The 18,125-nt window shown below is 39.4% G+C and overlaps 1 protein-coding gene across 7 annotated transcripts in view; it reads right to left on the bottom strand.

Annotated features, from left to right (window-relative positions):
* Positions 1–18,125, bottom strand: part of LOC105478709 (interaction protein for cytohesin exchange factors 1) — a 207,337-nt gene that overhangs the window by 82,601 nt on the left and 106,611 nt on the right. For 3 of the 7 annotated variants that reach the window (XM_011736283.3, XM_011736282.3, XM_011736279.3), the window contains exons 3-4: positions 9,798–9,834; positions 8,961–9,130 (exon numbers count right to left, since the gene is read on the bottom strand). In XM_011736283.3, the coding sequence (XP_011734585.1) occupies positions 8,961–9,130; positions 9,798–9,834 (207 nt within the window). Of the gene's footprint in view, positions 1–8,960; positions 9,131–9,541; positions 9,723–9,797; positions 9,838–18,125 lie in introns of those variants that run through there. The other 4 variants (XM_011736276.3, XM_011736277.3, XM_011736286.3 and 1 more) reach the window with 2 other exon arrangements.

The following is an 18,125-nucleotide window of genomic DNA, read 5'->3' on the forward strand; positions in this document are numbered from 1 at the left end:
AGACCTCATAACAAAGTACAGGACTAGAATCCAGGTGCCATATGTCTCTTATACCATGCTGCCGAAATCCACCTTACTGCCGGCTTGCTTCAAGAATGATCAAATTATATACACACGCATATACATATATTTATACACATGCATATCTAGATATATGTTAATATTTATATACATACATATATGTGCCAATACTTACACATTTATGCACTATAAACATCAATTCAATATATATTAATTTATATTTAAGTTAGTGTGTGTGCACTTACGTACTCTGTTAACTATTTTTCCTGTTAACTATTTTAAACGATTTTAGGATAAAAGGCATTTTTGATTTTACATTCTACGCATTGGCAAATCAACTATCATATATTCATATATAATTCTTACAGCCATCAGAAATGATATTGTAGATATATATGTATCAACATGGATATATGTTTCTATGTATTACTTAGTGAGAAAATCAAGTGACAACAGCATCATGCATATTATTATTTTATTTTTGTAAAACATAGAAACGAATGCTTGGAAACACATACATCAAAATGTCTAAACTCATGCCATGGTGGTAGGAAGCTGTATGATTTTTTTTTTTTTTTAGATGGAGTTTCACTCTTGTTGCCCAAGCTGGAGTGCAATGGCGCTATCTCGGCTCACTGCAACCTCCACCTCCCAGATACAAGCGATTCTCCTGCCTCACTCTCCTGAGTAGCTGGAATTACAGGCATGCACCACCATACCGGGCTAATTTTGTTTTTGTTTTTGTTTTTATTGTTTTAATACAGACGGGGTTTCTCCATGTTGGTCAGGCTGGTCTCAAACTCCCGACCTCAGGTGATCCGCCTGCCTTGGCCTCCCAAAGTGCTGGGATCACAGATGTGAGCCACCACGCCTGGCCGACCCTGTATGATCTTAAATCATTTATTTATCTCTGTTTGCTTCCATGTCCGTCTCCTTTTTTTTATTTCACTTACTTCTATTTTCAAATTTTTCCTATGAGCACATACTACTGTATAACCTTTTTTACAATTTTTATTTTAATTTTTAGCTGTTTTTTAAGAGATGCGGTCTCACCATGTTGACCAAACTGGTCTGAAACTCCTGGCCTCAAGTGATCCTCCCATCTCAGCTTCCTAAAGTGCTGGGATTACAGGCATGAGCCAGCATGGCTGACCCTATTGTATAATCTTTTAAAGCATTTTTCAGTCACTTTAAATTTCCAAAAGGCAAGAAGTTGGATTCTATATAGTTGTTTTTTAAAAAAAAAAAAACAAAAAAAGAGAAGTTGTGGAAACACCAACAAAAGTACTATGCACTGTCCACCAGAGAAAAGAGGGAGGCTGTGTCCCCTGAGTGGGCACCTCACTGCTGTGAGCTAAGAAGACTGTCATCTAAAATACCCCAACCATGGCATTCACTCTGGCAATGCCCAAGCATATCACTGCCTTCTGAGAACAAGACAAAAGAAACCAACATTTCCTGGCTCTCGGTGTTTCACAATTAATATTGAAAAGTTTGGAAAGAATTTAAAGGAAAATAATATTGGCAACATGAGCAATTGTTCCCACATGACGTGGACTTAGCAACAAGAAGTTATTGAGAACTGCCTATCCCAACTACAGATAGTGTGGGCATAAAGCTATGACAGGGGAACTATTATTTTAGAAATACATTCAAGGATCTGCAAAGGAAAATAATTGTGAGAACACAATGATACATTATAGACAATAAATAAACCAAATACTCATTTAAACATTGATTTCCACGCATGTGAAATTACAATGTCAGAAGTAACAGAATTCAAGAAACTCCTCAATCATTCTAACATTTAGGTTTCCAAATGTTAACTAAGCAAGTATTTTTACCCCTTTGATCTATGAGTCATTGTCTTATGGTAAACCGGTCACCTACAGCTGCAGAAATGTCACGTTTTGCCCTGTCTAGACATGTCAACATTCCACCTTCTCATCCTCCTTTCTAATACAAATTCTAGGAACATATGTTGGCCAAAAGTTCATCAATTTCACATGGTTAGTTTGAATTGTCTTCACTAAAGAAACTTTTCTTTCTTTTTTTTTTTTTTTTTTGAGACGCAGTCTCGCTCTGTCACCCAGGCTGGAGTGCAGTGGTGTGATCTCGGCTCACTGCAGCCTCCACCTTCCATGTTCAAACAATTTTCTTGCCTCAGTCTCCCAAGTAGGTGGGACTACAGGCATAGCCACAATGCCTGGCTAATTTTTATATTTTTAGTAGAGAAGGGGTTTCACCATGTTGACCAGGCTGATCTTGAACTCCTGACCTTCAGTAATCCGCCCACCTCAGCCACCCAAAGTGCTGGGACTACAGGCGTGAGCCACCGCACCCAACCTTAAAGAAACATTTCAAAACGTTGGAATTTTGTTTGGGATACGCTCAGAGGCTGGTTCTTGGCTAAGACAATAAATAAAGAGTTCAAATAAATTAAAAGCCCATAATTCTCATTTTGGTAGAAGTCTGGGAACACGTCAGTGTTCAACAATAATGCTCAATGTAATTAGTTGATTCATACAACTAATTGATAATTAAGTAATGTAATAATTAGTTCCTTCAAAAAATACTGGTACATGCTCTGTGCCTGCCAACTTCTAGGATATAGAGACACAGTTTAAATCAGACCAGTAAAGAATACATCCTCTGCTGCTTATGTTGGAGCTAGGGGAGAAAGAATATAATAAGCTATGACTAATGTGTTCATAAATTCCTATAAAATTTTTTTGAATCTATTGTAAACTCACTCAGACATTTTCCAAAATGTATGCTAATCTACGGCTACCGATGAAAGGTTCAGAAGACTTAACGTCACTTTCCCGGGGAAAATTAATCCCATCTTTATTTTTCTTGAGCTGAAAAAAAAAAAAGGTAATCTATATTTACCGAAACTTTCAGAATAGTTGTCTCATGAAAAGAGAAAAGTTTGACTTTCAAGTAACATTTTCTACAAGAGTAAATTCTGCCCAATGTAAAAAGTGATTAGATCTTCACTATAGAGATTCTCATAAAACTGATTTCAAGAAATATGCCTTCCAAAGATAAGATCCTCTGAAATTCACATGAAGTGCACATGCAGCTAGAGATGGAACACATCTCATGCAGACAGTTACTTCAATCCCCAAACATGCAAAACTTCCACCATTCAGAAAGTAAAGAAGAAACACAATCACAATTGCACAAACACATTGGATTCTCAAAAAACTTTAAAGTCTCTGTAATATATACTAAACCAGATATTAACCTACAAACCTCTTCAGTTTGTCTAAAGTTTTTATGAAATAGATAGTTGGGGCCGGGTGCAGTGACTCATGCCCGTAATCCCAGCACTTTGGGAGGCTGAGGCACGCAGATCATGAGGTCAAGAGATCGAGACCATCCTGGCCAACACGGTGAAACCCTGTCTCTACTAAAAATACAAAACTTAGCTGGGCATGATGGCGCAAGCCTGAAATCCCAGCTACTCAGGAGGCTGAGGCAGGAGAATCGCTTGAACCCGGGAGGTGGAGATTGCAGTGAGCAAAGATCGCACCACTGCACTTCAGCCTAGCAAAAAAGTAAGACTCTGTCTCAAAAAAAAAAAAAAGAGAGAGAGAGAGAGAAAAACAGATAGTTGGATGATTCACTTTTTCTAGTTGAGGCCCAGGGGCTTCAAGGCTTCCTTGAACTGGTGATGCAATGGCACAAATGGTGTCAATAAATGAAAACTAAAAAACACAAGTATCTAGTAATTTCATACAAAGAAACAACATACAAAACTAAAATAAACCAAAAGAAGTAAGCGATGGTCAATCTAAATGAAATTCCACCCTTCTTAGTCACAAACTCTTTGTCTCTTAATTTTCATATGATTTTCCCAGTCTCCCCAGGCTCCAAAACTTGGAATCATGCTTATCTTAGCCTCAAATTTTTTGTGTCTTATATCCAAGCACTCTTCAAACCTTGCCCCTTTTTATTTGCATAGTGTGTCCTAAATTCTCACTGTTGGCCGCACTCTAGTCCCGGAGCTCATGTCTGAACGCCTGCATTTTCTCACCATCTCCTAACTGGCCTTCTGGCAGCTCCCTCACTCTCCAAAATATCCAGTTTATTGCTGCTAGGTTCATATTTTTCGCATGCCAATTTCACGTGCTCACCTTCCGGCTCAAGAATAGGCAGTAGCTCCCTACTGCCTGCTGGATCAAACCTACATTCCTACACTATCACTACGTGTCTCAGTCCCCCATTCACTGGCCCTAAGTCACCTCTAAATGGAGAAGCCGTGCAGCCTGGAGAAAAGAGCCTGGCTTTGTTGTTGGGAAACCTTTGTTTCAAATCCCAGCTCTGCTATTTACTCCTTATGAGACTTTGAGCAAGTTACTTAAATTCCCTGAGCTTCAGTAAACTCCCTTGAAAAATGGGAATAATAAAATCTATCTTGCTCGGCTATTATGAGAATTCAATATAATCACTAACACAGTGGATTGGCACAGCTCATTTATATTTTCATTCCTTTGTTCACATTAGTCCCCAGAATGCGCGTCTCCCACCTCTACTCCTCAAAGATCCTAAAAATGTGTTACCAAAATGGGAACGGCTGTAGCAGGACCTAATCCGAACCTTGGGGCCTTTCTAGCAAATTCAGATTGCTCCTTTTCCCGTATCTGTTTTTAAAAACAGAGGTGGAAATCCTTTCCTGGAAAATTATTTTCTGTCAAAATCAGTCCTCACACATGACTCCATTTCTCGAAATTCCCATGGGCAATGTAAATGCTAGAGATTCTTAATTCTTATTTATATATGAAATCAAGAACTATTAATTGAGAGCCTATTAACTGTCAGACACGGAGTAAGCTGCTGAAGATATACCCATGATCTTGTCCTACAGAAATGATCACTTATGGAAAACAGCAAGTCTGACAAGCAAGTACCCAAAAATTAGGACAAGTATGATAGTATGAAAAGTATAGGCCAGGCGAGGTGGCTCACACCTGTAATCCCAGCCAAGACAGGTGAATCACTTGAGGTCCAGAGTTCAAGACCAGCCTGGCCAACATGGTGAAACCTTGTCTCTACTAAAAATACAAAAATTAGCCAGACATGGTGGCCCATGCCTGTAATCTCAGCTACTCAAGGAGGCTGAGGCATGAGAATCGCTTGAAACTGGGAGGCAGAGGTTGCAGTGAGCCGAGATAACACCATTGTACTCCAGCCTGGGCAACAAAGCAAGACTCTGTCTCAAAAAAAAAAAAAAAAAAAAAGAAAAAGAAAAGAAAGAAAAGAAAAGTATAGGTCACTCAGGGAGCAGAGAGAGGAAGTCAAATTTAGGTCAGGGGAGAAGGTACGTGCCTCTAGAAGAAGGCTATTTAAGCTAAAATTTGACCTAGAAGGAGGGATAAGCTTGATGGAATTGGATAGGAGAAGACTTCAGGGCATGGAGACAGAGTTTTCTGAGCAGAGAAACAGCATATGCGAAGGCTTAGAGAAAGCCAGCCCACGTGCTAACAGGAATTGAAAGAAGTGCCATCTTTAAATGAGTTGGGCTGACAAGTGTGAGGAAGTAAGAAAGGTTACTAGTTAAGGTGATTCCCACAAACCAGAAAGTGAGTTTGTACTTTCTCGTAAGGGTATGGGAAAACAAAACCGTGGATTTTAAATCCAAGATTTTACCAGCCTGGATTTCTACGGCTGTTAAACTTGCATATGGTTTTGTAGGACTTGGCGAGTAATCTTGCGTGCTGCGTCACACTCTAAGCACATAGCATGTGGTGTGAAAAATGGCAGATGAGCCTCTGGACTTGACCTTTCTCAATGAATTCTGGGTAGTACAGTTTGAAGCAGCAATGTGTGGTGAAAGCAAAAGGTAGACCATGCATCAGGTGACTGGGTAACAACAGCACAAAACAGAAGAGAGGCGAGGCTGGTGTTCCCAGGCAGTGTCAGGGAATGATAGAGGAGACAAGCAAAGACAGTCAATGACAATGAGATCACATGTAGTTTCAAAGGAGAATTACCCTAAATTTCATTTCTACAGCTGTTCTCTCAGAACCCCATTGAAGGCAGAAAACAGGGTGGTCTTAATTGTGTCATGGATCCTGGCGCCAGAGGGAGTCGGGTTGGTATGCTGTAAGTCATGGGCCTAGGAGTCCGAGGGACCTAAATGTGAATCTGTTTTTTTCCCTTTACTCCCGTGTGACTTGGGACAATTGACGCAATCTCTCTGCATTTCAGTCTATCCCACTTTCAAAACGTGGAGACAATTACTACCTCTCAGGGTGAATGAGAGCATATATGCAAGGTATCTTGAATCATCTATCCCTTGGCCTAGGGTAGGCACTAAGTTAACAGGTGGCTCTTCCTAAGATGCTATGGACTCTGCTACCGCTCAGCATTAGGTTATACAAGAACGTGTAGGGACGGGGCTGGTCGTAACCCAAGATTAAGGAACATGGAAGGTAGAATGAGAATTCTGCTCTTAGGTGCTTAGGCTTAGGTGCTTTGAGAGCGACTTTGTTGAATCTGAATTCTTTTAAGCAGCAGAAAGTAAATAAAGCTTCTTGGCTTATTTCATAGTTGATATCCACACAGACAAGAGGAATATGACTACTAATTAAGTATTCGTTGAGTAGCCTTTTTTCCCCCACAATAAACATATAATTAAGATTCAGGGTGTGTGTGTGTCTATGTATGTGTGTGTTTGTGGTGGAGGAAGAGAGAAGGAGAATTCCTCTACATGCCATTAGTTTTATAACCATTAGTTTGCATACCATTAGTTTAATCCTACAGTTCCCTAGCCAGATAATGGCAGGCTTTTTCTCCATTCAATGCTGCTAACCTAACTGTATTCAAGTACATGCTTTGCAACCTGAATATTTCTTTCTGTGTTGCAATGAAAGCAAGCCAGGGCAGGAATGCGTGAGTGTATCTAAGGCTCTATCCCTTTCCTCTTTCTAGCCTAGTCTGTCAACACTGCTGCTCCTTGTGGAAGCATGAAGTTCCTAATGCCTAAAATAGGCTCCTCTAAGAGAATCATAAGCTGAATGAGCTGATGAGGCCAAGCCAACCCAATCTGGAAGCCTGTGTGGTTCAGAAGGACTTCCTTTAAATTCTGTGAAGACAGGGACAGCAGACAGAACATATTTGCTGAATAATTTCATTCCCTGAGAAGATGAACGGCTTGCTTCTGTCCAAGCTTTATTACTTCCCACAGACATGCCAAGCTCCATCAGCACCCAATCTTTCCAACAAGCTCTGGAAATGCCCTGACCACTATTAAAAGGTAAATCAGTAGGTTCTCTCATGTTATAAAAGATGAAGAGGACAATCGCTTGCCACAACTACCCCAAAACAGGGGCCTGAAATAATACGAAACAAGAAAGAGACATTTATATTAACCTGAGTTCCTCTTAAGAAGGAAGCTGTATTTGCTTAGGAAAACTCTCTTACAATAGAAGGCAAGACCGCAGACCCAGGTTGCCTTAATTTGGGAAAAACCATTCATGCTAGACAAGATGAAAAATCTATTGAGGAGGGGAGAAGAAAAGAGAGAAAAAGGATGCCAGTGGAAAACCGCACACTCTGCCAGTGACTTTTTGTGAATCCCTTACAACTTTGATAAAGTTGTTATAACTCACCAAATGCTTGAAAAAAAAAATGTATTTTTACGGAACCCAAAGAGGAGCTTTGTGCCACATTTTTCATGAGGTGAAGCTGGGGCAATAAGTTTGGGGGCAGAGGAGCAGAGGAGCAGAGGAGTGTGCTTATTCCCAGCACTGGAATTGGATTTGGGTCCGGTTTAACCAAATCTTTAATGAACAGGTGCCCAGGGGTATGTGAGTAACAAAAATTGATTAGTGGCTAGTGAATGTAAATGCATCAACTAAAAATTTGGCCCACAAACCATATGCAGTACTTATTTTGCATGTATAAAGTTACATGATGTACAGCTCTGTTGCTTGAATGACAGGCATGCCCACGTCATTTCACAAGAAGAATGTCACATAAAAAGAACTTTCCTGGCTTATAAGCAACTCCTAAGTACTTTTCCCTTAATTGATTAAAGGCCATCCAATGCTGATCTCCACAGTGCCACAAAGAGACTCTCACTGTCCTGAGAGCAGCAATAAAACCTCACCAGGGCTTGTGGAGAGCATTCCTCCTTGGAAATGCCTCCTCATTCGACGTTCAACAACATCGTCATTTTCAACAGGATTCAGATCATGAAAGATCAGCACGCTTTCTAACAATCACTTTATTTCCAGCCATTTTCAACAGAAAACTAGCCTGGGAAGCAGATCACAACAGTATACTGACTTTTTAAGGAATAAACTAGGCAATTATCTTTTCAAATGTTGTCTGAGCACGACTAGTTTAATGCCATTACAGAGCACACCAGGGGACAAGAGGTGACCGTTGCCAATGCAAAGCTGGCATAGGGGTTAGTGATTCCAAAGCAACCCATCTGATAAAGCAGGTCAGGGGGAAAGAAGGGGAAGAAGAAAGTAAAGGAGGAGAAATTGAAAAAGCTTCTCTGAACTGAATCAATTGATACCCTTGTAGGTCGTGAAGCTGAGTCTCCTTTTAGTAGAGAGACCTTAACTATGTAAAGGTGCCATGTTACATGATGCCCACATAAATCCTGAAACTATTACAATCCCTCGTGGAATAGTAACATTATAACAGAACTTAAAAGTCTCCTTTAGCAAGGATGTAAACGTCGACACTCCCTTCCTCCCCAACCAGAGTAGTCAAACAGGATGGGTTTCTTCTCCATAAAACACAATAGCATAACCTACATATCTACTGGACCAGAAATGGCTTCTATAACTTATTTGTTTATTTACTCAGCTCCAATTCCCAGAAATCAAAATTAACTTTCCCATAGGGATCACCTGATCCCTTTAACGTGCCCCTCATTAAAATGGCTGGGAACAGGAGGAAGAAAGCAGACTCACCATTTGATTGCTATACCAGTACAGTGACGACCCCTTCAGTATCACCCAGAACTTTTTCCATTTATTGCTTAGGAAACTTCCCTTTTCCTTTTTCTTATACAGCCACCCTTGGCAGTCAGCATGGCCCAGATCTTTACACGATATCCTCCTCCGACTCATCGTGAGAAAACCTGCAATGATTACATGAAGAGGTAAAGTATTACCCTGATTTGGTAGGTAAAGTATTATCCTGATTTATGTGACAGAGTGAAAGGCAACTTTTAATTGTTAACCCCCGAGGGAGTTGGATTTTTCACCAAGATTTATGCAAAGCCTATGCAAAACCAATGCAAAAAAAAAAAAGCCATGTGTCTGTTTTATTTTTAAACATTCGTTTGATGCTTAGAAGGTATAAGATACAGCCAAAGAAACAGCGCAGCGGGGCTGATATGCAAGTATTAGTCTAAGAATAGTATTCACCAAGAATAAGTTGAAAAATAATTAAAATTGTAAGGCTGGCAGGCATATCAGTGCAGTAACATCGCTCCTCTCAACAATAACAGCCGTAGTTATGCAATAGATGTTGAAGGGTTAATGCCCACCTCAAAACACAGCTACTTCCCGACTCACTGCCAGTTTTTCTAAGCTCTTTCGACATACCACGAGGGATTAATCCAAATGAACAGCATGTCGTCATTTCTTAAAATCAATTCAACAATAACCAAACATTAATCTGCCGTCCACCTCCTCATATTAGCATTAAGAGACAAAAATCTGATCCCAAGGAAGGCATCCCGGAGGAAAGCCACACTCAACGCACACAAAAAGGAGATAAAGAAACAAAAGAGATCTAATTACCTTGAGTTTTCCTCCTCGGCTTCTGACGCAAGGGAACCTGCTGAAAATGCAGGAAGGAAAGAAAAGAGGAAATTTCTGATTGTGTTGTAACATTTGTAAAGAGAGAAGGAGGGAGGAGGTGGCAGTGTTTATGAGCAGGATGGAATCTAAAAAAAAAAAAACCTCTCTAGGCAGAGCTAACGGGGAGCTACTAGCTAAGGCACAAAATGTGCTAATTAGAATCAATATACATTGAGCTGAACCTGAAAAAAAAAAAATGTCACAGAGCATTTATCACTAATGTTTCCTGTTCCCACCCACTAGCTGCTCTCTCGCTACTACTTTAGTTATGATAGCACAGTGTTCACGGAAGTTTTAAAAATCAAAAAATATTTCCCCTTTTGTGTTTTTGTGAGAGAAGGAAAAATAGATCTGCTTCTTTTGCAATTTCTAAATAACAATGATTATTCAGATCAACCTGGAGGATAATTGCTACAATCTCAAAATATTAGAGTCACTTGACTATTCCGTTCATAGTCCTGCTCCCACATAGGGTTACACCTAAACCACATGAATTAAATATCCCAGGAAATGAAATTCCACAACCTCTTTTGAGAATTCAGTAGCAATCAACCCTCCTTATCAGGAAATTCTTATTTACAGAATTGTATTGAAATATCTCCGAATATTTCTCATGTTTTATGGAAGATAAATTAGCAACCACCTACTATTCTGTACTAGCTCTTCAAATCTTCAAATCAGACATAAGACAATATATATGAAATATACATTTTTTCCACAATACATTTTAAACAAACATACAATCAGACCACCAGCAAAAATAAAAAATATTTTTAAGTATTTTCAAATATGTGTATGTCTGTGTGTGTGTATGTGTGGAGAGAGAGAAAAAAAATTTTGCTTGAAGTTTTGTTTTTTCTTTACAAATATCTAAGTTGAATTGATTTAAATTTGAAAGATAACCTTTTCTGTTAACAGGTAGAGAACACGGGGAAAAAAGCTTAAAAATGAAAAGCAGTTCTAAATTTGGTATGCAATTTTAGTACAGCATTTTATAATGTTTTCTAGAGATGCCTGGCTTATATTCTACATATCTAACTATTGATCTCATAGCTATTGTATATGGTTCTACTCTATGTTTGAAGAAGGGATATGACAGTGAAAAGAGGAGAGGGTCTTTAAATCCAGAGGCCTGGAACCAATTCCTGGCTATTATAATTAGTAGCTGTGCTGCCCAAGAAAATAGCACCCTCTGAATCTGCTTCTTCATTTATAAAATGAAGACACTGATAAGGGAGACTCCGTCTCAATAAAAAAAAAATAATAATAATAATAATAATTCTAATCCTATAGGTCTTATAAAGATTTGACAAGATTTATTTGTGAAAATCCTCGGAGAACTAAACAACATTCCTTTATGTGAGTATATGTAATATAATATTATATCGTTGACATAAACAAATACTTTATATCTAATAAACAGAAAAAAATCATGATTTTTATAAGTATGATTTATGTTTCCTTCAGCAATTATAGTGAAGCTAAAGTGTCTAAATTATATTTCCTGGGAAATATAGATCCCAAGAAATACTGCACTGACATTTCATCTGACGAATGTTACAGTAAAATTTATCCCCCCCAAAATTAATCATCCATAAAGATGGCAATAATTGCCTTAAATTTTAAGCAAAGATAGACATGTTATAATCATGGCATGTTATTAAAATCCAGGCAAGTTATCATGAAAAGGACCTAGTCTCAGCCTCACTTCACAAATATCTCCCACACTGACCTGTCTTGTGTTCTAAAGTTCCCGTCATTCCCTCAAATCGTCTCCTGGGACCTTTTTTTGATATGCCAATTCTCTGAGATCAGTAAAACCCAACTAGTACCTATTGGCAAAATAGTTTTGCCCAAATATGTATATTATTTGAGTGGCTAAGTTTTAGCTGAGAGCCAGGACTAAGGACAAAGAAGAGAATACGTGAATTTAGATGCTGGGTAAGATTTGGGAAATCTGGGGTCCAGGAGTTCCCAGGGAGCACTTAAGACAAACCAAGAACCAATTGTTAACAGTCATTCCTAGAGTGCTCAGGCCCACAATGAACAAGATGAAATTACATTAGTTCAAACAAGAAGAGCAGCCTTCAGATGAACAAATGAACAAATGAGAGAAAAGTCCCTGGAGGGCAGCAATGGGATCAGCCAAGGCAGAGAGGAAGTGATGCTCCTTCCATCACTCCCAGCTGGGTACCAGTGAGTATTCTCTACCCATTCGTTGTGAGCACCCAGTGGGACTGGAGACTTCCGGCTCCACCTTCAAACCTTAGGGCTACTTCCAGGGAAAGCCCCAAAATGTGAGCTTTGTCTCAATTCTGCCCAAGACCAACCCTTGGTCTACACCATGTTCTTGTGCCTAGGATGGGATGAGAACAGTACCTCAAGCAGAGCGGGCACCCAACTCAAAGAAAGTCTTTTTTTTTTTTTTTTTTTTTGTAAAGAGGGGAGCTTAGTTATTGAGTCATTGAGTCACCCCTGTTCTGACAGTAATTCTCTTAAAGCAAATTATTAACTGTTAAAACTGTTTTCCCTGACCAGAAACAGACTGCATTATAGAAATAACAAATTCGGGGAGTTTCGGTTTCACTTAATATACATGAATTTGAAACCTAAATTGGTTTACATGAGACAATGAAAACAATCTTTGAGAACTTTATTGCATCTAAGGTAGATTTTACTCCTCACAACAGGAAGTGGAACCCGCGAACTAGTCAGTTTCAAAAAGATCTTCATGTGGTTTTTCACTAGGTAAGTAAAAAAAAAAAAAAAAAAGCAAGCAACCAGTTGAGCATTTTATGAGATGGTTTTTCAATAAGGGAAATTATAACTTGTTATCATCATAAATATTCAGAGCCTAGTAAGATATTTTCTCATTCTATTTTCTTCCAGTTTGAATGCTATAGGTAAAACTAAAAAATTATTCTTAAAATCTGATTTTGCCCTAACTTGGTTCTAAAATTGAGGGGAAATTTTTCTTTGAAAATATGTATTTCTTTTTTATTGAAGAAGTGTATTTTTCTTTAACTTTTTAAAAGATGGTTCAAAAACTTCATTTGGCCACGAATCACTCAAAACCACATAGAACAGTAGAAAACACACAAAGGAAACTCCTTTGATATTGAATGATGAGACTAATGCCCAGGTTACAGGTAACTAGTATATTGACTTATAATCCATATAGTAGCTGTTTAACCTTGCAGGCAAAATTTACCCCAAGATGTATTAAAATTCACAGTAAGATGCTCTGTCATTGCATCAGACTTCACAGTGATCCTAATCTTTAGCAAAAACTATACAGTGATATGCTGGTAAAATGGGCTCTCTGGTTGCAGGAGCCCTAACTTGTGGATTTTGTCAATTTCGATGGTACAAACCCTCACATCATTGACAATTTCAAGCTACCAGTATTTTAAGAACCAAGCCACAAAAATTCCTGACTATTTTAGAGCCGTACCAAATCAGCACAGCACTGATAGAGCTATTAGGGATGTTTCTCCAGAAACGCCTGACATCACAAGCGTTTTTTATCCTTCCCGGAAAACTAGACTCAAATTTTTAAAGGAGATTCTAAAGCATCCAATTAATAAACATTTACCTGTGAAAACATGAAAAGTTTGCTTAATTTTTTCAGAAGACTAACCACCTTAAATAATACTTAATACATTAATTGAAATAATCTCTCACAGTAGTGAATAATGGAGACAGACAACAGACATTCTAATAATAATAATAATAGAAGCAGAACTAAAAACAGTGACAGAGGTCGGGTGTGATGTGATGACTCACACCTATAATGCCAGTGATTTGGGAGGCTAGGGCAGGAGGATCTCTTGAGCCCAGGAGTTCAAAACTGGCCTGGACAACATAGCAAGACCTCATCTCTTATTTTTAAAAACCGCAATGACAGCTAAGAAATATGAATAAAGCTTGCTGGGCGCAGTGGCTCACGCCTGTAATCCCAGCACTTTGGGAGGCCGAAGTGGGTGGATCACGAGGTCAGGAGATCCAGACCATCCTGGCTAACATGGGGAAAACCCTGTCTCTATTAAAAATACAAAAAATTAGCTGGGCGTGGTGGCAGGCACCTGTAGTCCCAGCTACTTGGAAGGCTGAGGCAGGAGAATGGGGTGAACCTGGGAGGCGGAGCTTGCAGTGAGCCGAGATCGCGCCACTGCACTCCAGCCTGGGCGACAGAGTGAGACTCCGTCTCAAAAAAAAAAAGAAAAGAAAAGAAATATAAAAAGAAACGTGAATACAGTTTAATAATCATATCATGCTGACATGTGCCAGGCACTGCTCTGAGTCTTTTCAAGGTACTGGCATTGAACTCTCATAGCCACAAGAGCTATTTCAAGAATAAAACTCTGCAGAGTAGACTGGTAGGGGATTTGTTTGCATTGTTGCTGTTTTGTTAAGAAGTAGGGCAGGGGCCGGGCACAGTGGCTCACGCCTGTAATCCCAGCACTTTCGGAGGCCGAAGCGGGTGGATCACGAGGTCAGGAGATTGAGACCATCCTGGCTAACATGGTGAAACCCCGTCTGTACTAAAAATACAAAAAACTAGCTGGGCGAGGTGGCGGGCACCTGTAGTCCCAGCTACTTGGGAGGCTGAGGCAGGAGAATGGCGTGAACCCAGGAGGCAGAGCTTGCAGTGAGCAGAGATCGCGCCACTGCACTCCAGCCTGGGCGACAGAGCAAGACTCCGTCTCAAAAAAAAAAAAAAAAAAGAAGAAGTAGGGCAGGTAAGCAGTGACTAGAGATTGTAGGGAAGACGGATGCCATAGCACTTTCCACCTAGAAGAGGAAAAGAAGAAATGAAAGGAGGACTGGGAAGAAGGGAAGGAAGGAAGGGAGAGGAGATAAGAAGCTGCAAGAAGGGCACAAGAAAAGAGGGAAGAAGAAGGAAGACAAGGTAGAAAGTGGGAAAGAACAAAGTTCCAGGAAAAATCGTGGAGATTCTAGCTTCAACAATTACAATGAATGACTTAGCACCATAGAGAACACAGTTAGAAATATATATATTGTTTCAGTAGTAAAGATACTGAGTTTGATAAACATGTGAGACATCTAAGTGGAAACACTTGGTATACAGTTGTATTTAAGGGGTTAGAGATTGGGAGGAAAATCTGGAATAAAGGTATAAAATTGTGACTTATCACTGTATAAAGAGTAGAAGTCTCATGTTTCAGTCAGATCACCCAGAGAGTGTATAGAATGACAAACGTTCAACATCAGAATCCAAAGGGAAACCAACATGCCCCAGAAAAGCAATAGAAGCCAAGCGAGGGGACTGTGCAGTTCACAAAGAAAAAGTAAGCAGAGGCAGGAGAGAAGGTGGTCGCGGAGCAGAGGGAGGAATACAAGAGAAAGGTAGGTCCAAACCTTCCAATACGGTCAGTGTGAACAAACAAAGGACAAGCCCCTCTTGGCCAGGCACGGTGGCTCTCACCTGTAATTCCAGCACTTTGGGAGGCCGGGGCAGGCAGATCATGAGGTCAGGGGTTCAAGACAAGCCTGACCAACATGGTAAAAACCCATCTCTACTAAAAACACAAAAATCAACCGGGTGTGTTGGTGGGCACCTGTAATCCCAGCTACTCGGGAGACTGAGGCAGGAGAATTGCTTGAACCTGGGAGACAGAGGTTGCAGTAAGCCGAGATCATGCCACCGCACTCCAGCCTGGGTGACAGAGCAAGACTCCGTCTCAAAAAAAAAAAGAAAAAAAAAAGAAAAAAAAAAAAAAGGACAGATTCACTAGAGATTTGGCAAAAACAGTTTAACTATTGTGTGGGGCTACAAGACCAGTCCGAGTGGGTTGAAAGACGAGTGGGTATTGAAGAAATAAAGACAGCGTTGCAGACTACTGTTTCAAGAATCTTCACTGAAAAGAGGCGTCATGCTAGTAACAGGAAGGCACACTGCCAAAGGACAGAGATTGCCACAGACCTCCCTCAAAACCAAGCTTCTGTGCTTAAACCCTTCTCTTGCAGTAAGATACAGATACACACTTAGAAAGCACTTCAACAATACAGTATCAAAGGCTTCAATTATATTCGTATTCTAACTCATTGATCATCCATTTCTTTCTGCTTTTTTTCTTTTTGAGATGATTTTTAAGGGAATTAAGTATACTGTTATCTCTCTGTGTACTCCTTTCCTTTTTCATTTCTCTCTCATTCTCCTCACATTACACTAACTGAATGTGATGTTGATCATCTCCTTGCTTATTATCATTTTTTTTTTCCTCGCTCTGTTTCCCAGGCTGGTCTCGAAATCATAGGCTCAAGAGATTTATCCTCCTCAGCCTCCCAAAGTGCTGGGATTACAGGCTTGAGCCACCACACCCGGCCTCCCTTGCACTTTTACTATCTATATATAATATTTTAACAAAACTATAAGTAATAACATTAATACCGACATTTAATTTTCACTATTATGTTTCTGTAATGTTTTCACATTGATACATGTATCTCTAGCTCATTTTCAATGCTGCACAGTGCTGCAGTGAAGAAAAATGCCACAATTTATCTCTACCTATTGATGCACATTTAAATTATCTACAGTGTTATGCTATCACAAAAATGTCACAATTAACAATTTTGTATAACTTCCATTGTGCATATATGCAGGTATCTTTCTGGGCTATGTATGTGTCTGGAAGTGGAATTGCGTGATCATAGGATATGTGCGTCTTTAACTTTTTAGATATTCCCACATTTCTTCCAAAGTGTCCTACTTACAGACCCTCCTGTAATATATAAAATTTAGCTCTCTGGCCGGGCGCGGTGGCTCAAGCCTGTAATCCCAGCACTTTGGGAGGCCGAGACGGGCGGATCACGAGGTCAGGAGATCGAGACCATCCTGGCTAACACCGTGAAACCCCGTCTCTACTAAAAATACAAAAAACTAGCCGGGCGAGGTGGCGGGCGCCTGTAGTCCCAGCTACTCCGGAGGCTGAGGCAGAAGAATGGCGTAAACCCGGGAGGCGGAGCTTGCAGTGAGCTGAGATCCGGCCACTGCACTCCAGCCCGGGCTACAGAGCAAGACTCCGTCTCAAAAAAAAAAAAAAAAAAAAAAAAAAAAAAAAAAAAAATTTAGCTCTCTACAACCAGGAATATGTTTTAGTCTTCTATCTCAGAATTTCATAAATCTTTCCTATGTCTCCTTCTACTGTTTCTTTGTTGTTTTTTTTCTCTTTCATTAATGTCTGCTTTTATTACCCTTGTTTCTTTAAATTTTTAAAAAATTTACTCTGTTATTCTTTTTCCAGCTCCTAAAGGTGATGTTTATCTTATTTATATTCTTTGCTTTTATTATAATAAAACAGTCAGAGCTATACATTTACTGTGAATTTTGCTTTACTTGTATCTCCTTGTTTTTCCATCCCAAATCATTTCTTTAGAATGAGACATTGGAATGTATATTTATAGGTTTCTTAGCATATGGGAAATTTTTACTACTTTTTTAAATTTCTAAATTCATTGCATTTTGTTCAGAACATATGATCTTTATGATACCAATTTCTTGAAATTATTAGCATTTATTTGTGTCTTATTACATAATCAAATTTTGTAAACATTCTGTATTAGTTCATTCTCACACTGCTATAAACATACTACCTGAGACTGGGTAATTTATAAACAAAAGAGGTTTAATTGACTCACAGTTCTGCATGGCTGAGGGAGCCTCAGAAAAGTTACAATCATGGTGGAAGGCGAAGGGGAAGAGAGACAAGTCTTACATGGTGACAGGAGAGAGAGAGAGAGAAGCAGGAAGCACCAGATACTAATCAAACAATTAGATCTCATGAGAATTCACTCAATATCATGAGAACAGCATGGGGGAAACTGCTTCCATAATCCAATCACCTCCCACCAAGTCCCTCCCTCAACGTGCAGGGATTACAATCTGGATTACAATTCCAGATGAGGTGGGGACACAGTCAAATCAAATCACATTCTATGTAAACCTAAATCAAAACTGATAATTTTGTTTTCCAAATCTTTTGTATCGCTCTTTAATTTTTGTTGCTGGAGTTACAACTTTGTTAGTATTTCCGTCCTTTTATTTTCAAACTTCTGTGTGATTGTTGGCTGGTTTTTGCCATTTCTTTTATAAGGACCATATGACTACATTTTGATGTTTTTAATATAACAAGATTATCTGTGCCTTTTCATAGGTGAATTTAATCTACTTACATTTAACAGCATTTTTATTTCACGGTCTTGGTTTCATTCATTTATTTTTCCCTTTTTTCTTTCTCACAT

The sequence above is a fragment of the Macaca nemestrina genome, chromosome 5 (genome assembly GCF_043159975.1).
Source record: "Macaca nemestrina isolate mMacNem1 chromosome 5, mMacNem.hap1, whole genome shotgun sequence".
Lineage (NCBI taxonomy): Eukaryota > Metazoa > Chordata > Mammalia > Primates > Cercopithecidae > Macaca > Macaca nemestrina.